This window comes from Culex pipiens, chromosome 2, assembly GCF_016801865.2.
Source record: "Culex pipiens pallens isolate TS chromosome 2, TS_CPP_V2, whole genome shotgun sequence".
Taxonomy (NCBI): domain Eukaryota; kingdom Metazoa; phylum Arthropoda; class Insecta; order Diptera; family Culicidae; genus Culex; species Culex pipiens.
Genome location: NC_068938.1, coordinates 44,724,528 through 44,749,660, shown reverse-complemented (window position 1 = coordinate 44,749,660; position 25,133 = coordinate 44,724,528). Strand labels below are relative to the sequence as shown.

Genomic DNA, 25,133 nt, shown 5'->3' with positions numbered 1-25,133 from the left:
AATACTTTAATACTTTAATACTTTAATACTTTAATACTTTAATACTTTAATACTTTAATACTTTAATACTTTAATACTTTAATACTTTAATACTTTAATACTTTAATACTTTAATACTTTAATACTTTAATACTTTAATACTTTAATACTTTAATACTTTAATACTTTAATACTTTAATACTTTAATACTTTAATACTTTAATACTTTAATACTTTAATACTTTAATACTTTAATACTTTAATACTTTAATACTTTAATACTTTAATACTTTAATACTTTAATACTTTAAAACTTTAATACTTTAATACTTTAATACTTTAATACTTTAATACTTTAATACTTTAATACTTTAATACTTTAATACTTTAATACTTTAATACTTTAATACTTTAATACTTTAATACTTTAATACTTTAATACTTTAATACTTTAATACTTTAATACTTTAATACTTTAATACTTTAATACTTTAATACTTTAATACTTTAATACTTTAATACTTTAATACTTTAATACTTTAATACTTTAATACTTTAATACTTTAATACTTTAATACTTTAATACTTTAATACTTTAATACTTTAATACTTTAATACTTTAATACTTTAATACTTTAATACTTTAATACTTTAATACTTTAATACTTTAATACTTTAATACTTTAATACTTTAATACTTTAATACTTTAATACTTTAATACTTTAATACTTTAATACTTTAATACTTTAATACTTTAATACTTTAATACTTTAATACTTTAATACTTTAATACTTTAATACTTTAATACTTTAATACTTTAATACTTTAATACTTTAATACTTTAATACTTTAATACTTTAATACTTTAATACTTTAATACTTTAATACTTTAATACTTTAATACTTTAATACTTTAATACTTTAATACTTTAATACTTTAATACTTTAATACTTTAATACTTTAATACTTTAATACTTTAATACTTTAATACTTTAATACTTTAATACTTTAATACTTTAATACTTTAATACTTTAATACTTTAATACTTTAATACTTTAATACTTTAATACTTTAATACTTTAATACTTTAATACTTTAATACTTTAATACTTTAATACTTTAATACTTTAATACTTTAATACTTTAATACTTTAATACTTTAATACTTTAATACTTTAATACTTTAATACTTTAATACTTTAATACTTTAATACTTTAATACTTTAATACTTTAATACTTTAATACTTTAATACTTTAATACTTTAATACTTTAATACTTTAATACTTTAATACTTTAATACTTTAATACTTTAATACTTTAATACTTTAATACTTTAATACTTTAATACTTTAATACTTTAATACTTTAATACTTTAATACTTTAATACTTTAATACTTTAATACTTTAATACTTTAATACTTTAATACTTTAATACTTTAATACTTTAATACTTTAATACTTTAATACTTTAATACTTTAATACTTTAATACTTTAATACTTTAAAACTTTAATACTTTAATACTTTAATACTTTAATACTTTAATACTTTAATACTTTAATACTTTAATACTTTAATACTTTAATACTTTAATACTTTAATACTTTAATACTTTAATACTTTAATACTTTAATACTTTAATACTTTAATACTTTAATACTTTAATACTTTAATACTTTAATACTTTAATACTTTAATACTTTAATACTTTAATACTTTAATACTTTAATACTTTAATACTTTAATACTTTAATACTTTAATACTTTAATACTTTAATACTTTAATACTTTAATACTTTAATACTTTAATACTTTAATACTTTAATACTTTAATACTTTAATACTTTAATACTTTAATACTTTAATACTTTAATACTTTAATACTTTAATACTTTAATACTTTAATACTTTAATACTTTAATACTTTAATACTTTAATACTTTAATACTTTAATACTTTAATACTTTAATACTTTAATACTTTAATACTTTAATACTTTAATACTTTAATACTTTAATACTTTAATACTTTAATACTTTAATACTTTAATACTTTAATACTTTAATACTTTAATACTTTAATACTTTAATACTTTAATACTTTAATACTTTAATACTTTAATACTTTAATACTTTAATACTTTAATACTTTAATACTTTAATACTTTAATACTTTAATACTTTAATACTTTAATACTTCAATAATTCAATACTTCAATACTTCAATACTTCAATACTTCAATACTTCAATACTTCAATACTTGAATACTTCAATACTTAAATACTGAAATACTTAAATTTTAGAATTTTAAAATTTTAGAATTTTAGAATTTTAGAATTTTAGAATTTTAGAATTTTAGAATTTTAAAATTTTAGAATTTTAGAATTTTAGAATTTTAGAATTTTAGAATTTTAGAATTTTAGAATTTTAGAATTTTAGAATTTTAGAATTTTAGAATTTTAGAGTTTTAGAATTTTAGAATTTTAGAATTTTAGAATTTTAGAATTTTAGAATTTTAGAATTTTAGAATTTTAGAATTTAGAATTTTAAAATTTTAGAATTTAAGAATTCAAGTCACTTACCTGTCCATAGTAGATAACCCGGAAGAACCGCCCCAGCAGTCGTTTCCCAGTCTTGTTGAACTCAATCACCCGGTTGTACGCCTGCGTCAAATGTTGATAACACTGCGCCAACCCCGGATAGTCCCTCCGCCCTTCCAGTATCGGCACAATCAACCGGTACAGCTCGCCCAAACACTCGAGCCGCTCAGCCTGGTCCAGGTACGCGGCACACTCCTTCAGCTGATCCAGCAGCAACTGCTCCGTGTACTGCGAGTCCTGCGCTCCACTGTCCAGCTTGAGACCGCGCTCGTCCCGCGGGATGTTGCGCGATATCTTGGCAAACGACTCGGCGCCGTACGCCACCGAGCAGCAACCTTTGAGTCGCAGGTACTCGGAGATTAGGGCTGCGATGTGGAGGTAACAGCAGGCAGCTTCCGAAATGTTTCCGTTTTGTTCATGGTTGCGCGCCATCGTTACGAGCCACGTGTGGCGGAGTTCCGGGGTGGAGGCGTACGAGTTGGCTAGGGAGTGTTGAAGTTCTAGCAGGCGTTCCGGGTCCATGTGGTGGGCTTGCATTTGGGCGGTAGCCATGAGTACGGTGCGGACGCGCCGCGTGAGGTCTTTGACCTCCATCGGGAACCCGCTTCCCTTCATCGCCTTGTCGCTTGTAGCGTAACTGTTGATGATCGAGAGCGACTCCTGGAAGCGGGCGTTGTTGAGGCCGATTACGTTACCGATCATTTGGGACACGGAGATGATGACCTGGAGATGAACGCGGGTGAGGCCCTTTCGGCCGCTGAACTCAAAGTTGGAGCGCATGAGGAGGTACAGCACGGCGCAGGCCTCCTGCCGCAGACTAGACAATCGGCTATCACAGCACTTGAGCAGTTCGTAGACCAGCTGGCCGCAAAGGATGGCGTTGCCCTTGAACAGGGCGTGCGAAAAGTTGTTGATGAACGCTCGGAGAGCGGCGAACACGTGCTTGGAGAGGGACTCGGATTGACCGAGTTGTAAGAATCGCAGGTAGACTCGAGCTACCTTCGGCAGCACCGAACTGTCCTGCATCGAATCCCGGAACTGGATCGAGTAGAGACCCAAGCAGTCCAGAATTGTCAAACCGATTTCCGTCGCGAGATTCGACTCGCACAGCGCTCGATGCAGCCGCACCGTTTCCTCCACGAGATTCTCCCGAGTCTGGGGATGATTCAGCGTACCGGAATCGAACGAGTTCGCGGACTCACTGTTCGGTGGCATCATCCTCGCCGGAAGCGTACTTGCCTTCGCTGATTTGCTGGACTTTGCGTCGTTCCCAATCTCGCCCTGCACCTGGATGTTCTTCTTGCCGACATACCGGAAGTACAGCAGGCTCAGATCCAGCACCGTGAAGAACTGCACCGTTTCACTCTCGGTACAGTTGTGCCACCAGGCGAGCATGTGGTCCGGCGACAGGTGCTTCACCACAAACAGGAAGCTGATCAGCATGTCTTTGGTCTCGGCCGGGGTGAACTTGTCCGTGCGCTGGATCATCGTCGGTTGCGTTACGCTGATCGAGCGAGCGTGACTAGGTCGGCCGCCGGATGTGCCGTTCGTTTCGCTGTGCCGTATTACCACCGTCCCGTCGTGGGACAGCGTCGAGCAGTCGGAGTTGAGCGATGTGGTCGAGTGACCGTTGGAGAGCGATGTTTGACCGGCGATCGCGGACAGGAAGCTGGTGTCTTTGAGGTGAAGGGAGGAGCGTATCGGACTCGGGTAGTCTAAGTGGAGCGTAACTCTATTGCTGCGTGACTTTGGGGTGCTGGTTTGGGATGTGACCGTGGATGGGATGACCGTCGTTGTTGATTCCCGGGCGAACACGTAACTACTGCTGCAGGAGATTCGGTTTGTGCCGACGGAGTCGTGCTTCTTTTTCTCCAGACCATCTGAGATGCGGTTGATGTTCTCCAGGACGATTCCCAACCAGGGAACGTACAGCAGCGCTATTCGGCTAAGCTGACCTTTGTTCTGATAACGATCGTCCAAGTCGTGCTTCGCGAGCAAGTCCTTCAGGATCGTCAGCCCAAGCTTCCTAATGTGACTAATTTCATTGAGGGAACTCTTGACGTCCTGCAGCAGCAATCCCGCCAGGAAGTGCTGTCTACAGAAATCTTCCGACAGACAAAACTGCTGCAGCAAGTCCGGCGGTCGATTGTTCGGGCTCAACAGGAATGGCAAGTTCAGTGGAATGTAGTGTTCGTGGGAGCAGATTTCCCGGATAAACGCAAACTTGTACTCCTGAAGGATGCGGGAATCTCCCGGTCCCCACCGGTCCATGTAGATGCGCATCAACCGAAACACGAAGCCCCGGTCCATGAAGGAGAGGCAGCGTTTCACAAACACGGCCAAGCTTTGGTTCAGCTGTTCCGTCTCCATCGGGAGATCCTTGTGGCGCGAGTTGAGGTAAGGTATCAACACGTGGAAGAGCGACTCAATGCGTGTCGAGTACTCTTTGGGAAACCGCTCATTACGCTGCATCTTGATTCGTCCGGTAGACAGCAAGAACTGTCCCATGCTCTTGATGATGATGTCAAAGAATATCCCGGAAAACTTCATAAACTTGTTCACCAGCAAGAAATCGGTATTGTTCGGATGCAGCAGCGTTGGCAAATGACGACACAGCTCTCCGTGAACCGTAGCGACCTGCTGCGAGGTCGGCGAACATCCGTTCACGGGAAATCCCTCAATACGAAAAACATAACGCACGTAAGAAGTAAGAAGCTCCTTCCGCTTCGCTTCCTCAGCCAGCATGTGAAACACGTTCACGAGTAACCGTATGATGTTCAGCCCAATTTCCTCACTGCTCGTCGCGACCAGCAGCGTAAAGAGCTGATTCAGAATGGTCGGCAGAAACGATATCAACGAGCTGATGTGAATCGCGTGGGCAGCCTTCAAGATCTTGCACGTTTCCGACTCGGCCGGCTGGGCGGCGGTTTTGGGCTGCTCGAGCAACCGTTCCGCGTGCACAAACAGATTGTGCAGGTGCTGATCGGTCGTGATGACCGTGGAGTCGAGCCGGAAGCCGACCGTGAAGATCGGTCGCTGGTTGTCGATCCACTGAATGTCCGGCCCGGAGTTCTGCTGGAGGGAGGGAAGTTTTGTAGCGTGTGGCCGGTTTCGCGGGGAAGGTTTGGAGAGACAGAACAGAGAGAGAGACACACACGAGGTTAGGTTTGCTACCATGTTGTTAGTCTGGGAAGGAATGTTAGTCGAGTTAGGTTTGGTCCGGTGGCGTACCGGGGCAAGGAAGATTTTTTGCTGTAGTCGTTGTGGATTGCAACACTGTGAAGAACGCGGCAAGAAATTCTAGTTTTTTTCCCATCAACACGATTTTAAAACACGTATTTAAAAATTTTGACAGCTGTCAGTCGTTCCAATTTGCGAGATCGGATTCGCTGGTTCAAATGCAGTTCGATTCGAATTAGCGAATTCTCTCTGTAGTCATTGATCTGTCATAATAAAGTTATGTCATGTTCTTTGTTGATTCATTCGTTGTTCGTGAATAAATTTAGTCATTGGTCTTAAATTCAGTGAAGAAATACGTTTTAACTTGTTTGTTTTCTGGCCGTGAAAAAGGGGGAACACAAAGTCAGGTTACGAAGAATTTTAACCTCACATTTCTGCACCCTCAGCAAACGTCAAGCAAGCGTCAAGAGTTATCTAAGCCCGATCTCACGCACACTAGCTTACTATTTGTTTTTGCTGGCGGGTACAAATTTTAACCTAAAAACCCTTTGTGTACGTACACGCAATACATGCGCACGTAGATAACTATACAAAATACTGCCTGATTTTTCAAACCCCGTCGTACGCCACTGAACTATTCATACAGGTCATGCACGTTGTACAACTCTCAATTTCAACCAAACTTACCCCCTTGCCCAGTCCCAGCGGCTGTATCGACAGATAGCCCACCGGCAGCGATGCCGCCACCGCTAGGCACTGCTCCTCGATGTTCATCTTTCCTTTGGCGAGCAGCGGCAGCCAGGCGTACCCGACGGGCGTCTCGGCGCTGGTCCCCGACGCCAGGTCCTTCTTTTTGGCAATGTTACACGACACGTGGAAGAACGAAAACAGCAGATGGTGCTGGGCCGTGATGCGCAGCGGCAGCCGCAGCTTGATCTCCTCGTACCAGGTGGGGGCGGTGCTGTGGTGCAGCACCGGACAGGACTGCTGGGAGACTAGCGTTTCCTGGCCCGGGCGGCCGTAGATGCACTGAAAATTGAACGAGTTTATGAATGTTTGAACGACTTTATCCAACAAGCTGGAACTAACCTCAACGGATTTGGCGTCGGCCGTGTCCGAGTCGCGCAGTTCTACAATTACGGCAATGTTACGAGCTCGGGAGAAGATCTTCTGGCTGTCGTAGTTCAAGTGCAACGGGTAAACGTACATGTGGTGAACGAAGGTAGCGTACGGATGCAGGTGCTGCTCGGAGGTGCTGAGGAACTCGCTCATCTCCAGGGTGGGACCCGGGGCGGTCGGAGGCAATGGGAACGGTTTCAACGGGGCCAGGGTGGTTGTTAGACAATCTTGTAGGGAAATATGATAAGGTTAATCACAAAGTCTAACCAATTTCTACAACCAACACTTACTTGGTGGAAGCTCGTTCAGCGCCTCGATGTAGATCTTCAGCGACCCCGGCAGCACGGTCAGCTTGCTAAACTTGTCCGGTTTTCTGTACTCCGCCAGCAGCTTCAGCAACTCCTCGTCCTTTAACCGCGCTCCCTCCTGCCGATAAATCGCCGGAAAGTCAAACGACGTGTCCAGATCGTGGCTGTACAGCCGAAACAGAGGCCTGGCAGCCCACGCGAACGGCATCCGGTAGTGGCCGCACTTTGCCGCGTACTGCCGAACCGTCTTCTGCAGCTTCGTCAGTATCTTAATGTCCTTCGTTGCCTTCAAGTACGGTTCCGCCGCCGGATTGATCGCCCCCTGTAGGATCTTATCGATCTTCACCACCACGAAAATGTCCGAATGTGGCGTCGTGACGCTGAATATCGCGTTTCTAGCCTTCGCAAGCCACTCCCGGCTCAGCTCCGGACACAACTCGGCACCGTCGCAACGGGTCTTGCCGTGCCGGGCCAGCGTACCATTACCGTTTTGCTGGCCGTGAGCTTTGGTCGTCGGTTTGGGTGAGGTGCACTGTGGCTTGGCGGAGTCACAGCTCGCGGTCAGCATGTCCCGTACGTGCTCCTTGTTCAGGTCGAAGTAGAAACTCTCGGTGAGCTTTCGGTTCGCTTTGGCGTCGTACAGGGCCACCGAGGTGAGGTAGGGTTCGAGCTGTGGGTAGATGAAAAAGAGCAGGTTGTGAAAGTTTGAAAATGTTTCTTAAACTAGGAGTGACCAAGTTTTTGTTTTGAAAATCTGGTTGGAAAACTTCAGACTAAAAATATTTTTAAAAATATAGAAAATTTGGAAGTTCATTTACTTAATAATTCAAAAAAAATTCATCCTAGCTTTAAACTAACAAAAATTTTAACTCAAAAAAAATCAAGTTAAAAATATAGATATCCATAAATTTAAATTTTTCGAATTTAAAAACTCTAGAATGAAAAAAAAAGAAATTAAAATTTCGTAATAATTCAATTAATTCGATTAATTTAATAAATTCAATAAATGCAATTAATTCGATAAATTCAATAAAATAAACAATTCAATAATTTGATAACACAAAAATTTAAGAATTCAATAATTCAAGAATTCAATAATTCAACAATTCAATTATTCAATAATTCAATAATTCAATAATTCAATAATTCAATAATTCAATAATTCAATAATTCAATAATTCAATAATTCAATAATTCAATAATTCAATAATTTAATAATTCAATAATTCAATAATTCAATAATTCAATAATTCAATAATTCAATAATTCAATGATTCAATAATTCAACAACTCAATAATTCAATCATTCAATAAAAATGTTAAAAAAAAATTAAATTACAGGCCACGGTTTCAACATTTGAAAGGAAAATGTATTTTCAAACCTGCCAGTTGCTTTGCATAAGTCATAAGTTTCCAAAATTTCTAAGTATAGAAGAAAATTTAATTTTTAAGAGAAAAAAAAAGTTTTTGCGGTGATGTACATTGCAATTTCATAAAAATCAAGATAAAAATTCAAAATATTCAAATAATAAAATAAAATAATATGATCATCAATGCAGAAAAAGGTGTCAGATTGTTTTCAGTAGATTAGACATTTAATTCCATTAAAATTTACAAGTCCTATTTTGAAAAAAAAAATTCTTGTCCCCTGATTTTCGGACCAAATTTGAGGGGGAGGGGGGGGGATAGGTCGTGCAACATAAACTTTCTAAAATATTTGCAAGGGCTTTAAAAAATTTAGAACACAAAAATTAAAAAAAAGTAATAATTGAAACATTTTTTTAAGGAATTAAAAAACTAAACAGTTATAAATAATAGAAATTTTCAAATTCAAAAACACAAATATTCAAAAAAAACTTCTCAAAAAACTAAAAAAAGAAACATTTAAAAAATCAATGATCAAAAACAAAAAAAAATATTTTAAAATTCATCAATTCATTAATTCAACAATTCAATAACTCTATACAGTCCAGACTCGATTATCCGAAGCCTCGATCATCCGAGATTATCCAAAGTTTTGATTATCCGAAGGTTTGTATGGGACTGCGGATAGTCGAATCACGACCAAATTTTGTTTTATTACTTTAAAAATCAAATTCGAATTCTGCGACCCGATTTTTATTAAATTTGAATATATGATTGATTTTTAAATTAAAATAAAAACAGTTTTTCAATATGTCAACATCACCATTTTGGCCGCCATCTTGGATTTAAAACGTTTTGTTATGCCGCTCGTAAAAAAGCTTCCTTTTGAATTAAATACATAAATTAATTGAGTAATGTAAAATTAATGGAAAGTAAGCAGAGAATTTCTCTTCGAAGTTTGGCCAAAGTTGTTAAAATAGTGGAAATCGGTGAATAGGACGGAATTAGGACCAAATCCTAAACCTGCCAAAGATATGAGAATTTCCTCTATCCAGGTTTTTAAGCGAAGATGGCGTTCGAATGATGAACGCCCGAAATGTCAAAATCGCGCAGTAGCACCAACATTAGAAAAAAATGTGGCTGTCATGCCATGGCACACTTTTTCCGTAATGTTGGTACCACTGTGTGATTTTGACATTTCGGGTGTTCACCATTCGATCGCCATCTTCGCTTAAAAACATCGATAAAATTTTGAACTGAAATAAAATTCTAAAGAAATATTAAATAATTCCTAGACGTTAACGAACTTGCTACCACGTGTTCAAACCACATCCGCGGCCACGCTCAACCACCACGCGAAAATTTCCCGCGCGCGCGCGCTCTCCATAAACTCACCACATTGGCTCTCACCAATACATGCGCACGAATCCGTCAGCCTCGGAGGTGAATTTCTCAGTCCCACCACACAAACGTCAAAATCGCTTCACAAGAGTTTTGTGCATTATTTTGGTCGGGTGCAATTTCTGGTGGCTGGCGAAAAACGTTTCAAATTTTGCAGTGAATTGGCCGGAAGCAGGTGCGAGTGCCGCGACGGTGGCCACACTAGCCGGTTCCGAAGCAGGGCGTGGTTGAAAACAGTGCGAAAAGTGAGCGAAATCGCGCTAGGTTGGTGTGCCATTTTGTGCTGCTGCTGCTGCGTTCGATTTCAACGGAGCTAGGAGGAGAAGGCAACAGACAAAAAAAAAGTCGGTGGTGGCCACTGCTGCTGATCGCTTGCCGTCGGAACGTAAGTTTGGACGTTTTGGTTGGAGGAGGTTGATTTATTAACAGCATTTTGTATTTTTGTGCAGATGTCGTCGGAGGAGGAGAACGTGAAAGCCCTGGTGGAAGTGACCGGATTGAAGCCGGAACAGGCGGCCACTTTGCTGACGGCGTACAACGGCAACGTTGAGGGAGCCATCAATGCGTTCTTCGAGAACCCGGAGGGCATTTTGAATCCAGAACCGGCCGTGGTAATCAACGATGACGAGGAGGACAACGTGAGGGCTCCAATTCCTAGGAAAACGGAAGTTTTGCTGCCACCGGTCGAGCTGACTCGTGGTCGGAAGCGAAGGGGTGCCACAATCACAGAGGTACCTTTTAGAAACTTCGAGCTGGAGGGGAAGCTTCAGGAGCAGTTGTTGATGCAAGGTCAGGGACCATCGTCCAAGAAGGTCACTCGACTGGAAGCCCTGTTTATGCCACCGTTTGAGATTCTCTTCTCGGGGAGTTTCGATTTGGCCCAGCGACATGGCAAAACAGTTGACAAGTGGATTCTGGTCAATCTACAGGATGACCTGAACTTTAGCTGTCAGACACTGAACCGGGATTTGTGGTCCGACGCACGGCTGAAGGACTTCCTCAACAGACATCTTATTTTCTGGCAAACGTCCAACAAAACCAGCGACGGAGCAAAGTTCAAAACATTCTACAAAGTGACCAGCGAGCCGTACATCGGCATGATTGACCCTCGCACCGGAGAAGAGGTGCAAACTTTCCCGACGGACCTCGATCCGACCAAGTTCCTTGCTTCACTGAAACGGTTCCTCACCGAAAACAAATCGCCCCACGGCAAAGAGGTCTCCCTGGCGGAACCCACCCTGATGCGGCCCTCAACATCGCAAGCCACCGGCAGCGGCACCAACAACGGCGCCAGCACGTCAAAATCCTCCTCCAGCAAAACAATTTGGGTCCCGGACGACGAAGACGAGGAAGATTTCCAGGAAATCCTCTCCTCCAGTGACAGCGAGGCGGACCCCGAACCGGACACCCCAACCTCCAAGAGCCCCTCCAAGCAGGCCACCATCCCGACGGAAACCCCCAGCTCCCCAGTTCTCAGTTCCGACGACGAAGCCACGCTGCCCCAGCCCGAGAAGACCCGCATCATGCTCAAAATGACCGGCGACGTCACCGAGCGGCTGTTCTTCCGCAGCTCGCGCACGCTGGACCACACCCGGGCCAAGCTGCAGGCCAAGTGGGGCGCCCGCTTCCCCGACCAGAAGGGCAAACCGGTGCGCTTTTTCTGTCCCGCCATCAAGACCGATCTGCACGCGCTGGACGGCAGCCGGACGCTGCTCGAACTCAAGATTCACCCGAACGCCGTGATTCACGTGACCGTTGATGATTGAAGTGAAGTTTTATTTTTTTTTCTTTTACGTTTTACAATTTGTAACCAGCGCCAGGAAGCGCGAGCGCATGCAGCGTCGTGGTATTCTCTCAGCAAGTTTATCTTGGATAAGTTTTTAGATTTCTAGCTACCAATAAATTATTAATGGACACATCCCCTGTGTAAGTGAAGTAAGTACTCGTTTTTTGTACATTATATGATGACATTCTTATATTTTGGAACTGAACTCCGAATAAAAACTATCAAAAATTCAGAGATTCATGAAAACAAAAATATTTAAAACATCTAAAACTAGGATTTAAAAATTTAGAAAATTGAGAAATTCAATGAATTAAAACTTGAAAAAATCAAAATACAATTTTTTAAATTTAGATTTAAAAGTTAAAAAAAACTATATTTTTATTTTTTTTAGGTGTTTCTGAATACCCCTAACTCGAGGCGGATGTAAAAACAAACACAATTTTAAAATTTGGTTTATTGCACATTAAAAAAAAATAATTTTCAAGTTAAAAAATGAAGAAATAATAACTAAAGTCATCAAATTTAGTCCTGCCAAGACGGGGGTTCAAATATAAACATACAAAAAAAAAAAAGAAATCCCAATTTAAATCTAAAAATTAGATAAATTTTAAAAATAAATAAATCTTAATCTTCAAAAAATCTAAACTTTTAACGATTTGAAATTAAAATTCAGAAATCCAAAAACTCGAGAACATAAAAATTGAAAAAAAAATTCTTAAGTTTGAAAAACTAGGGATTTGAAAAAAATAAACACAGATTGTAATCTATTACCTACCTATAGTCCGCGCCAAATCATTTTGAATAATGGAATCAGAAAATTATATTTATTCCTAAAATTTTAAACTATAATATAACTCAAAAAATCATCTTAAATAATTTAAAATTGCGGCAAAAATGGCGGCATTTAAAAATAAAATAATTTAAGAATTTTTAAATTGGAATATTTAAAAATTTTCAAATTATGGAATTTAAGAAACTCAGATTTTTTTGAGAATTTCAGAATTTAATTATTTACGAATATTGAAATAAAATGTTATACAATTTAAATATTTACGAATTTTGCAATTGTTTTTTTATTTTTTAGAATTTAAGAATTAAAAAAAATTAAGAATTTAGGAATTTGAGGATTTAAGAATTTAAGAATTCAAGAAATTAATAATTGAAAAATTCAGGAATTTGAAAATTCATGAATTTAAGAATTTAAGAATTTAAGAATTTAAGAATTTAAGATTTATAGAATTTAAGAATTTAAGAATTTAAGAATTTAAAAATTTAAAAATTTAAGAATTTAAGAATTTAAGAATTTTAAGAATTTAAGAATTTAAGAATTTAAGAATTTGAGAAATAAAGAATTTAAGAATTTAAGAATTTAAGAATTTAAGAATTTAAGAATTTAAGAATTTAAGAATTTAAGAATTTAAGAATTTAAGAATTTAAGAATTTAAGAATTTAAGAATTTAAGAATTTAAGAATTTAAGAATTTAAGAATTTAAGAATTTAAGAATTTAAGAATTTAAGAATTTAAGAATTTAAGATTTTCAGAATTTAAGAATTTAAGAATTTAAGAATTTAAGAATTTAAGAATTTAAGAATTTAAGAATTTAAGAATTTAAGAATTTAAGAATTTAAGAATTTAAGAATTTAAGAATTTAAGAATTTAAGAATTTAAGAATTTAAGAATTTAAGAATTTAAGAATTTAAGAATTTAAGAATTTAAGAATTTAAGAATTTAAGAATTTAAGAATTTAAGAATTTAAGAATTTAAGAATTTAAGAATTTAAGAATTTTAGAATTTAAGAATTTAAGAATTTAAGAATTTAAGAATTTAAGAATTTAAGAATTTAAGAATTTAAAAATTTAAGAATTTAAGAATTTAAGAATTTAAGAATTTTTACTTTTTTTTAAATAAGAATTTAAGAATTCAAGAAATAAATAATTTCAAAATTTAGAAATTTGAAAATTTAAGAATTAAAAAATTTAAGACTTTCAAAATTTAAGAATTTAAGAATTTTCGAATTTTCGAAATTTTAGAATTTAAGAATTCAAGAATTTAAGAATCTAAGATTTTAAGAATTTAAGAACATAATAATTTGAGAATTTAAGAATTTAAGCATTTAAGAATTTAAGAATTTAAGAATTTAAGAATTTAAGAATTTAAGAATTTAAGAATTTAAGAATTTAAGAATTTAAGAATTTAAGAATTTAAGAATTTAAGAATTTAAGAATTTAAGAATTTAAGAATTTAAGAATTTAAGAATTTAAGAATTTAAGAATTTAAGAATTTAAGAATTTAAGAATTTAAGAATTTAAGAATTTAAGAATTTAAGAATTTAAGAATTTAAGAATTTAAGAATTTAAGAATTTAAGAATTTAAGAATTTAAGAATTTAAGAATTTAAGAATTTAAGAATTTAAGAATTTAAGAATTTAAGAATTTAAGAATTTAAGAATTTAAGAATTTAAGAATTTAAGAATTTAAGAATTTAAGAATTTAAGAATTTAAGAATTTAAGAATTTAAGAATTTAAGAATTTAAGAATTTAAGAATTTAAGAATTTAAGAATTTAAGAATTTAAGAATTTAAGAATTTAAGAATTTAAGAATTTAAGAATTTTAGAATTTAAGAATTTAAGAATTTAAGAATTTAAGAATTTAAGAATTTAAGAATTTAAGAATTTAAAAATTTAAGAATTTAAGAATTTAAGAATTTAAGAATTTTTACTTTTTTTTAAATAAGAATTTAAGAATTCAAGAAATAAATAATTTCAAAATTTAGAAATTTGAAAATTTAAGAATTAAAAAATTTAAGACTTTCAAAATTTAAGAATTTAAGAATTTTCGAATTTTCGAAATTTTAGAATTTAAGAATTCAAGAATTTAAGAATCTAAGATTTTAAGAATTTAAGAACATAATAATTTGAGAATTTAAGAATTTAAGCATTTAAGAATTTAAGAATTTAAGAATTTAAGAATTTAAGAATTTAAGAATTTAAGAATTTAAGAATTTAAGAATTTAAGAATTTAAGAATTTAAGAATTTAAGAATTTAAGAATTTAAGAATTTAAGAATTTAAGAATTTAAGAATTTAAGAATTTAAGAATTTAAGAATTTAAGAATTTAAGAATTTAAAAATTTAAGAATTTAAGAATTTAAGAATTTAAGAATTTAAGAATTTAAGAATTTAAGAATTTAAGAATTTAAGAATTTAAGAATTTAAGAATTTAAGAATTTAAGAATTTAAGAATTTAAGAATTTAAGAATTTAAGAATTTAAGAATTTAAGAATTTAAGAATTTAAGAATTTAAGAATTTAAGAATTTAAGAATTTAAGAATTTAAGAATTTAAGAATTTAAGAATTTAAGAATTTAAGAATTTAAGAATTTAAGAATTTAAGAATTTAAGAATTTAAGAATTTAAGAATTTAAGAATTTAAGAATTTAAGAATTTAAGAATTTAAGAATTTAAGAATTTAAGAATTTAAGAATTTAAGAATTTAAGAATTTAAGAATTTAAGAATTTAAGAATTTAAGAATTTAAGAATTTAAGAATTTAAGAATTTTAGAATTTAAGAATTTTAGAATTTTAGAATTTAAGAATTTAAGAATTTAAGAATTTAAGAATTTAAGAATTTAAGAATTTAAGAATTTAAGAATTTAAGAATTTAAGAATTTAAGAATTTAAGAATTTAAGAATTTAAGAATTTAAGAATTTAAGAATTTAAGAATTTAAGAATTTAAGAATTTAAGAATTTAAGAATTTAAGAATTTAAGAATTTAAGAATTTAAGAATTTAAGAATTCAAGAATTTAAGATTTTAAGAATTTAAGAACATAATAATTTGAGAATTTAAGAATTTAAGAATTTAAGCATTTAAGAATTTAAGAATTTAAGAATTTAAGAATTTAAGAATTTAAGAATTTAAGAATTTAAAAATTTAAGAATTTAAGAATTTAAGAATTTAAGAATTTAAGAATTTAAGAATTTAAGAATTTAAGAATTTAAGAATTTAAGAATTTAAGAATTTAAGAATTTAAGAATTTAAGAATTTAAGAATTTAAGAATTTAAGAATTTAAGAATTTAAGAATTTAAGAATTTAAGAATTTAAGAATTTAAGAATTTAAGAATTTAAGAATTTAAGAATTTAAGAATTTAAGAATTTAAGAATTTAAGAATTTAAGAATTTAAGAATTTAAGAATTTAAGAATTTAAGAATTTAAGAATTTAAGAATTTAAGAATTTAAGAATTTAAGAATTTAAGAATTTAAGAATTTAAGAATTTAAGAATTTAAGAATTTAAGAATTTAAGAATTTAAGAATTTAAGAATTTAAGAATTTAAGAATTTAAGAATTTAAGAATTTAAGAATTTAAGAATTTAAGAATTTAAGAATTTAAGAATTTAAGAATTTAAGAATTTAAGAATTTAAGAATTTAAGAATTTAAGAATTTAAGAATTTAAGAATTTAAGAATTTAAGAATTTAAGAATTTAAGAATTTAAGAATTTTAGAATTTTAGAATTTAAGAATTTAAGAATTTAAGAATTTAAGAATTTAAGAATTTAAGAATTTAAGAATTTTAGAATTTTAGAATTTTAGAATTTAAGAATTTAAGAATTTAAGAATTTAAGAATTTAAGAATTTAAGAATTTAAGAATTTAAGAATTTAAGAATTTAAGAATTTAAGAATTTAAGAATTTAAGAATTTAAGAATTTAAGAATTTAAGAATTTAAGAATTTAAGAATTTAAGAATTTAAGAATTTAAGAATTTAAGAATTTAAGAATTTAAGAATTTAAGAATTTAAGAATTTAAGAATTTAAGAATTTAAGAATTTAAGAATTTAAGAATTTAAGAATTTAAGAATTTAAGAATTTAAGAATTTAAGAATTTAAGAATATAGGAATTTAAGAATATAGGAATTTAAGAATTTAAGAATTTAAGAATTTAAGAATTTAAGAATTTAAGAATTTAAGAATTTAAGAATTTAAGAATTTAAGAATTTAAGAATTTAAGAATTTAAGAATTTAAGAATTTAAGAATTTAAGAATTTAAGAATTTAAGAATTTAAGAATTTAAGAATTTAAGAATTTAAGAATTTAAGAATTTAAGAATTTAAGAATTTAAGAATTTAAGAATTTAAGAATTTAAGAATTTAAGAATTTAAGAATTTAAGAATTTAAGAATTTAAGAATTTAAGAATTTAAGAATTTAAGAATTTAAGAATTTAAGAATTTAAGAATTTAAGAATTTAAGAATTTAAGAATTTAAGAATTTAAGAATTTAAGAATTTAAGAATTTAAGAATTTAAGAATTTAAGAATTTAAGAATTTAAGAATTTAAGAATTTAAGAATTTAAGAATTTAAGAATTTTAGAATATTAGAATTTTAGAATTTTAGAATTTTAGAATTTTAGAATTTTAGAATTTTAGAATTTTAGAATTTTAGAATTTTAGAATTTTAGAATTTTAGAATTTTAGAATTTTAGAATTTTAGAATTTTAGAATTTTAGAATTTTAGAATTTTAGAATTTTAGAATTTTAGAATTTTAGAATTTTAGAATTTTAGAATTTTATAATTTTAGAATTTTAGAATTTTAGAATTTTAGAATTTTAGAATTTTAGAATTTTAGAATTTAAGAATTTAAGAATTTAAGAATTTAAGAATTTAAGAATTTAAGAATTTAAGAATTTAAGAATTTAAGAATTTAAGAATTTAAGAATTTAAGAATTTAAGAATTTAAGAATTTAAGAATTTAAGAATTTAAGAATTTAAGAATTTAAGAATTTAAGAATTTAAGAATTTAAGAATTTAAGAATTTAAGAATTTAAGAATTTAAGAATTTAAGAATTTAAGAATTTAAGAATTTAAGAATTTAAGAATTTAAGAATTTAAGAATTTAAGAATTTAAGAATTTAAGAATTTAAGAATTTAAGAATTTAAGAATTTAGGAATTTTAGAATTTTAGAATTTTAGAATTTTAGAATTTATGAATTTATGAATTTATGAATTTAAGAATTTGAGAATTTAAGAATTTAAGAATTTAAGAATTTGAGAGTTTTAGAATTTAACAATTTAAGAATTTAAGAATTTAATAAGTTGAGAATTTTAAAAATTAAGAATTTAAGAATTTTAGAATTTTAGAATTTTAGCATTTAAGAATTTTATCCCTCGCTGGCTTGCTTTAGCTGTCGGTGAAGTCAATTTGCAACTCTACATTAAGGTTAAATACATAAAATAAAAAGCTTTTGTTGCTCTTTTCTTTATTGCTGAATTCTTTTAACTTTAACCAGTCTATAATCTTGTCTGGTTGCAAGGTCGGATATGTAATAAATTATTAAATAAGTTTTAATTATAAGATTTCAAAATTCGTAAATGAGTGTTTAGAACGCAACAAAAAGTGCGCACCTTTATAAATATTGCCTTGTTAGCTAGGGTGACAGATTGCGCATTGAGTGCGAGAGAGCGCTGGCGAGAGAGAACAAAGAGTGAGAAACGCTCGTCTGGTGAGTGATGAAAGAGAGAATTAAGAGTGTCAGATCAGTTTTGTGGTTGCTTTGTGTGGAATGAGACGTGCTGTTTGTTCATTGCAAAATATCTGTGTGTGTTTTTAGAAAGGATATCTGCGTTGACGACACTGTCGAAACCGTCGAAACGCAAAATCTTTTATTCTGTAATTTCGAAATGATCTGGTCCAAAATATAAAATCGTCCACAAAATTTCTTTTCAAGCCACAAATTGCAATGCAATATTTTCATTTTATTTTCGTATGACAACCCCTTAAAATTGAATTAAGATTTGTATGGATGAGTTGTGGAAATTTTCAGTAAAAAAAATCGAACTCCATTGAAGCGAACCTACCTGACACAGCGCCGGTTCACTGTCTCCATTGGCGGTCGTTTGACCTCCATTCGCCGTTGCCGCCGCACCCTCAATCGGTGCCTGCAGCCGAAACTTGAGCGAATCACAGCGCACCAGAATCCGCTGGCCAAACTGTTCCCGGTACGGCTCGACCCCGTCCACCTTCCCTCCTATGCTGCTGGCGGTGGCCACTTTGGACCCGGCCGGAAAGTGCTGCAACTGATACGCTCCAAACAACCGTCGGCGGTTCTCCTTCCGTGCCTGCCCAATAGACATATCCGTTTCACGACCGTACTTCATCAGCTGCGGGTTCATGCTCTGCTCCAGGCCCTTCAACGTTCCGTACATCATGGCCGAGCAGGGACTGGCCGGGGGTGGTGGCGCGGCCGTTCGCTCAAGCGATGCCGCTCGTTTGTCCTCCTGCAGCTTGTTCTGGGCTATTACGGAGGAAATCTTGCGCACCCAGTCGTCCATTTCGGCCTCGTCGTCGGCGGCCAACGTGACCGATTTGTGCTGGCCGGCGTTCATCCGCAGCTCGAAGCAGTGGCGGCCCTTTTTCGGATTCGTAACGACCTCGGTGCAAAAGTCCATCACGATCGTGGTCTTCGCTTCCGGTTGCTTTTCGTCCTTGTGCAGCTGCAGGATGTACGTGCCGTCGATTTCCTGCCGCAGGTAGCAGTACCTCCGTTTGAACGACTTTGAGCCGATGTGGGCGAACATGCGGTCCGAGTTGGTGTCCGGGCCTTTGAGGAGGTAGCCCTGCTTGGTGATTGTGTCCGCCTGGGAGCGGCTCATCTGCTCGGAGATCACCTCATGGTCGGTGTCGATTTCGTACAGCTCCTCCTTGAGCTCGTTTGCGGGGGATATTCTGGAAGAAGGACGGAAAATATGGTGAAGGTTAACTTTGGGTATCTAGTTAAAGTTACTTATAACAGTCTAAATACTTTACGAGTAACGACGTTCAAATGAATAGAATTAATTTTCATGCCGTTTAGTTTGGTTTCCGCATTTTTAATGGTTTAACGCAACCTTGTTAAATCATCTACAATGTAGCTAAACTGGTTCACAACACGAACTTGTTGATCTTTCGAAGATAATTTACGAAATATTTGTGATAATTTGCTACATTGTAGTCCAAGGTCTGTCACGTACCGTAGAAAGTCCCATTATTGCTTTGCAATGGGTTTATAATAGTTCGAATTACCTTTATTTTTCAAACGTTAAATACGAGATTTTTCAGCAAAAGTCATTTAGTTTTAACTCAACCACTTTGGATAAATATGAAATACTGTTCGTTTTTCGTATTATTTGCAACTGTGTGGAATTGGATTTTGTGGGAATCATTCGTTTTGGTAACAAAAAAAAAATACGTAAGAAGCTTGAGATATTAAAGTTCCATCGCAAATTTGCAGTCCAAAGTGATTGTGGACGTTCACGAGACCCCGTACGAGTGTGACGACACGTTGCCCCTGCCAGCGGCCGATTTTTCCGGCCTGGAGTTCGAGCTGGACGAGGACGACGTGATGAGCTTCAGCGGAACCGTAAACGTGACCGAGGATTACGAGGCACCAATTGGGGTAAGTTTGGGGCAAATCGTCGTGATCGTGCTGTCTTGTCGCAGGTCGATTTGGGGCTAAATTGGGTTAAGAATGCATCAGTGGGCAAAAAAGCTTTTAAAATTTAATATCATGTTTCTGGTCCCCCTTTTATAATTTCCTCAAAAATTAGACTGGTACAAATTTTAGTTTAGTTTTTGTCTCCCCTTCAAAGTTGGCCCGAAAAATCAAGCAAAAAAAAAAATGTTCAAAAACCTTCAAAATTTAAATGAAAATTAAAGTGCAATCAGCTGAAATCAATTTTGCCTGCGTTTGAAGTAATTTTCAGCATGTTTGGGTTGATTTAAAAATGTTTTGAGTTTTGATTTTTTATTTAACTTTTTGTCACTTAAACTTAATTTGCAAAAAACACTATTTTTATTTTTTTTATATGTTCTAGGGGACATAAAATGCCAACATTTCAGAAATTTGCAGGTTGTGCAAAAAATCTTTGACCGAGTTATGATTTTTTTAATCAATAATGATTTTTTTTTTAAATCGAAATATTGGTCGCAATAATGTTTTAACTTCATTTTTCAAAAAAATTAAATCTGGACTAACATTTCAAATTGGCGTAATATTGAATGTTTGGCCCTTTTGAAATGCTTGTCTTCATTTAATTTTTTTAAATATTGTTTTCGAAAAGATCCGAAAATTTCACAAATGTTTCTTATTTTAACATTGAAAATCGGACCATTAGTTGCTGAGATATCGACGTTAGAAAATGGTGGGTTGTTTGGGTGAGATTTAGTAAAACATAAATTTTCCTGTTTTTAAACCTTTGCATGCCAATATATCAGCAACTAAGGGTCATATCAACAATGTTCAAAAAAGCAAAATATAGAGAATTTTCTCAGCCTCTCAAAAATATTTTTTTCAGAAGAGCAAACATGCGCACTAATTTAAAAAAAAACCCAAAAATGGCTTTAACTTGAAAACGGTGCACAAAATTTCACTCAAGTACTTTTTGATTGCAAATTTGATTTTACATCGAAAAATGAAGTTGAAAAATTTTTGCGACCAATATTTAGACTTTTTGAAAAAATCAGTATTGATTTAAAAAATCATAACTCGGTCAAAGAATTTTTGCACAACTTGGAAATTTCTGAAAAGTTGGCATTTTATGTCCCCTAGAACATATCAAAAAATAAAAAAAACATAAAAAATAGTGTTTTTTTTGCAAATCAAGTTTTAATTGACAAAAAGTTAAATAAAAAATCACCAATTTTTATTTTACCGTGCATGTAATCCTTATCCATACCTACAACTTTGCCGAAGACACCAAATCGATCAAAAAATTCCTTCAAAAGATACAGATTTTTGAATTTTCATACATCATTTTTGTATGGACAGCTGCCAAATTTGTATGGAAAATTATATGGACAAACTAATGATGCAAAATGGCTTCTTTGGGCATTCCGAAAGCACCACAAAAGTTTCAGCCGGATTAAAAAATAAAAAATAAAAAAAATTAAAAAAATGACCGATTTCGTAGAGAATTGCTCTTTTTTGTTATTTCATTCCACCCTCCCCAGAGAAGAGGGACAAAAACTTTAAATAAAATTTGTACTAACCTTAGCAATTCTCTACGAAATCGGCCAATTCTTGCCTTTTTATTTTTTGTATGTTTTTTTTTTTTGCTTGGCTCAAACTTTTTGGAGACCTTTCCTATGACCAAAGAAGCCATTTTGTGTCATTGGTTCACCCATACAAGGGTCCATACAATTTCGACAGATGTCCATACAAAAATGGTTCGTAGACATTCAAAAAATTGTACCTTTCAAAGGAATTTTTTGATCGGTTTGGTGTCTTCGGCAAAGTTGTAGAATGAGAACTATTCAGAAAAAAAGGCACGGAATTTTTTTTGCCGATTTTTAGATAAACTGTGTTTCACAAAAAAAAACAATTTCTTAAATTCAGTATTCTTAATTCTAGATTTTTTTTATGTTTTTTAAGAGACAAAAAACCTAACAAAACAAAAAAAAGTTTATTGGAAAAATAGTATTTTTTCTCAAATTTTATTTTGACTTAACTTTTTAAAGTAATATAAAATTTGCAATCTTAACAGATTTTTTGATAAATTGCACAGTTTTTTAGATATAGCAACACAAAGTTTAATTTTACCTGGAAAATTACAGTTTTTTATTTTTATTTTTGATTGTTTTTAAAGATTTGCCATTCTTGGAAATATTTTTTTCGAAAAGTTGACAAAATTCCCAATAAAATTTGCCTGAGAGACATTGAAGATTGGACCTCTGGTTGCTGAAATAAAGCGAATAAATAAAAAGAAACAAAAAAAAAATAAGTTTTAAAATTTTATCAGCTTTTAATATTTTAGTATCAATATCTTATAAACTAAACTAAACTGATTTCAATGTTAAAAATGAAATATTTGTGAAATTTTTCGATCTCCTCGGAAAAAAAAACAATTGAAACCAAGACTAACGCCTCAAAAGGGCATAATATTGAATTTATGGCCCTTTTTAAATGTTAGTCTTGGTGTGAAAAAAGGTCGAATTGGCCTATTTCGTAGAGAATTGCTCATTTATTAAAATCACGGCAAAATGTTAATCCAAGGATATGTTTTTTTCAAGACATTTGCAAAGACACATGGAACAAAAAAATCATCAAACTCAATTGTTTCTGAGTATTTCAATGTTCTTTTTGCTAGTGCTTATTAAATACTAAAAATTGGTTTGAAAACGGCACGAGGCAGATGTAGCTGTAGTTCGAAAGGTTTATGTTATTTTAATATTCCTTCAAGATGAACCTCCACACGGAACACCACGAGCGTGGCGAGTGGAAAACGGGCATTATGAGCCGAGTTGTGCGGGACTTTTGTCCGGTCATCCTGAACCGGTTCGAGCCTTGGTATCCCATCACGAAAACCTTGCAGCAAACGGAGTGTCCGTACCGGAAAGGGGTACGCTTAGGGAAGTGTTAGTTGGGAATGTTAGTGACTAATTTAAATTTTCTGCTTTCAGCACATTGAAAGGTTTGACCACTTGAAGCTGGGCACGTTCGGGGTTGCCGTTCCGCACCATTTGCTTGGAGAGTGGAAGATTTACTTTGAAATAACTGCTAAACGAAACGGTCAAACCGTTAAGGAGTGCATCATGCGACGGGCTGACCTAATTGATGGTTGATTGGTGAAATATTAGTGTAAAATGTTTCATTGAATCAGCATATTGAAATAAATGCAATCATTTCCCACGGCCATCAAACGTGTTCTTCAAAACAGTTTACCTAAACATGAGTTTTTATTGCTGCGTGCATTTTAGTAATGAAAAACACTGGTAAAGCACATTTATCACAGTTGAAATCAATTATGGTAGGTATAAAAGCACTGCTTGAGGTTGATCAGTTTTGTATTAATGTTCGTAAGTTCAATACAAAATGTATTCCAGTACATTTCATCTTTTCACTTCGATTGCTTTGGTTTTGAAACTAGTTTCGGTAATTAAATATTTGTTCGGAATCCTTAGCAAAACATAACATTCCATACCCAACAGTGCAAAATAATCGTCGACGTCGTGGAGGAAGCCCTCCTCTGTGATGATCGGGACGAGCCACTTCCGCTTCCGGCCGCCGACTTCACCGGACTCGAGTTTGAACTCAACGAGGACGATGTCATGTGCGTCAGTGGAACCGTAACCGTTAGGGAGGACTACGAGGCACCGCTTGGAGTAGGGGTAATTTTGATCATTGTTGTGTAATTTCTACAAATTTCAACTGCTTCTTCAAGACATACTTCTACACAAAGCACCTGGAGCGTGGCCAGTGGAGACCGGGCGTGTTTGCCCGGATTGTGAAGGATTTTTGTCCGGACATTCTGAACCCCAGAGAGGCATGGTACTTTATCACGAAAACGCTGAACCAGACGTACTGTCCGTACAGGAAGGGGGTACGATATGTTTGAAGTGTTTTAGCAAGTTTAGCTAAATTAATGGTTGATTTCAGCACGTTGAGGTGTTGGACCGGTTGAAGTTTGGAACGTACGGGGTGATTGTTCCGTTTCACATGCTTGGCGAGTGGAAGCTGTACTTTGAAGTCACAGCCAAACGGAACGGCCAGATGATCAAGGAGTGCATCATGCGGAGGGTTTTCCTGACGGATGGTTGAGGTATCACGATTGCGAGCTTTGTATTATGTCTGGATTGTGTATAATTTAATTTAATTAAGGCCGTTGCAAATATTTTTCAAAGTTTATGTCGCTTCCTCATTTCAAAATTGATACGAAAAATCAGAGTGAGAATAAAAAAAAAGAGAAAAAAACCTTATTTCAAATTTTAAACCCATTTTTCAACATGTTGAAGCAAAAAGTATCACAAACTGCTTTAGAGCAATTCTCTAAGAAATACCTAGGTCTTTTTTTTATTTTCATTTTTGTATTTGTTAATCCGGCTGAAACTTTTTTGGTGAGTTTGGTATTCCCAAAAAAGCCATTTTGCATTAAAAGCTTGTCCATATAATTTTCCATACAAATATGGGAGCTCTCCATACAAAAATGATATAAGAAATTTCAAAAATCTGTATCTTTTAAAGGAATTTTTTGATCGATCTTCGGCAAAGTTATAGGTATGGAAAAGGACTACACTGAAAAAAATAATACACGGTAAAAAAATTGGTGGGTTTTAATTTTACTTTTGGTCACTAAAACTTGGTTTGCAAAAAAACACAATTTTTTTTTTTTGTTATATGTTAATGCCAACTTTCAAGAAATTTCAAGAATGTGCAAAAAACCATTAACTGAGTTATGAATTTAAGAATCAATACTGATTTTTTCAAAAAATCTAAATATTGGTCGCAAAAATTTTTCAACTTCAATGTTCGATGTAAAATCGAATTTGCAATCAAAAAGTACTTAAGTGAAATTTTGATAAAGTGCACCGTTTAAAGTTAACCCTCTACAACCCAACCCCGCCTTTAGACGGGCTTCGA

The 25,133-nt window shown here is 33.2% G+C and overlaps 4 protein-coding genes across 7 annotated transcripts in view; 3 read left to right on the top strand and 1 right to left on the bottom strand.

The window, feature by feature from the left end:
• LOC120423468 (dedicator of cytokinesis protein 9) overlaps positions 1 to 25,133 on the bottom strand; it is a 146,566-nt gene that overhangs the window by 5,380 nt on the left and 116,053 nt on the right. For 3 of the 4 annotated variants that reach the window (XM_052708878.1, XM_052708879.1, XM_052708876.1), the window contains exons 4-8: positions 18,598 to 19,465; positions 7,175 to 7,862; positions 6,855 to 7,111; positions 6,453 to 6,794; positions 2,568 to 5,660 (exon numbers count right to left, since the gene is read on the bottom strand). In XM_052708878.1, coding sequence (XP_052564838.1) covers positions 2,568 to 5,660; positions 6,453 to 6,794; positions 6,855 to 7,111; positions 7,175 to 7,862; positions 18,598 to 19,465 — 5,248 coding nt within the window. The remainder of the gene's footprint in view (positions 1 to 2,567; positions 5,661 to 6,452; positions 6,795 to 6,854; positions 7,112 to 7,174; positions 7,863 to 18,597; positions 19,466 to 25,133) is intronic. The other variant, XM_052708877.1, reaches the window with a different exon arrangement.
• On the top strand, positions 10,028 to 11,897 carry LOC120423467 (UBX domain-containing protein 7). The gene is made up of 2 exons (XM_039587292.2): positions 10,028 to 10,343; positions 10,408 to 11,897. Exon 2 carries the CDS (start codon positions 10,408 to 10,410, stop codon positions 11,722 to 11,724), a length of 1,317 nt encoding a protein of 438 aa, XP_039443226.1. The 5' UTR covers positions 10,028 to 10,343; the 3' UTR covers positions 11,725 to 11,897.
• On the top strand, positions 19,849 to 23,400 carry LOC120423466 (uncharacterized). Its single transcript, XM_039587291.1, has 4 exons — positions 19,849 to 19,949; positions 20,010 to 20,174; positions 22,957 to 23,115; positions 23,177 to 23,400. The coding sequence occupies exons 1-4, from the start codon at positions 19,878 to 19,880 to the stop codon at positions 23,336 to 23,338; spliced, it is 558 nt and encodes a 185-aa protein (XP_039443225.1). The 5' UTR covers positions 19,849 to 19,877; the 3' UTR covers positions 23,339 to 23,400.
• LOC120423465 (uncharacterized) lies at positions 23,569 to 24,369 on the top strand. The gene is made up of 4 exons (XM_039587290.2): positions 23,569 to 23,648; positions 23,705 to 23,878; positions 23,938 to 24,096; positions 24,153 to 24,369. The coding sequence occupies exons 1-4, from the start codon at positions 23,589 to 23,591 to the stop codon at positions 24,312 to 24,314; spliced, it is 555 nt and encodes a 184-aa protein (XP_039443224.1). The 5' UTR covers positions 23,569 to 23,588; the 3' UTR covers positions 24,315 to 24,369.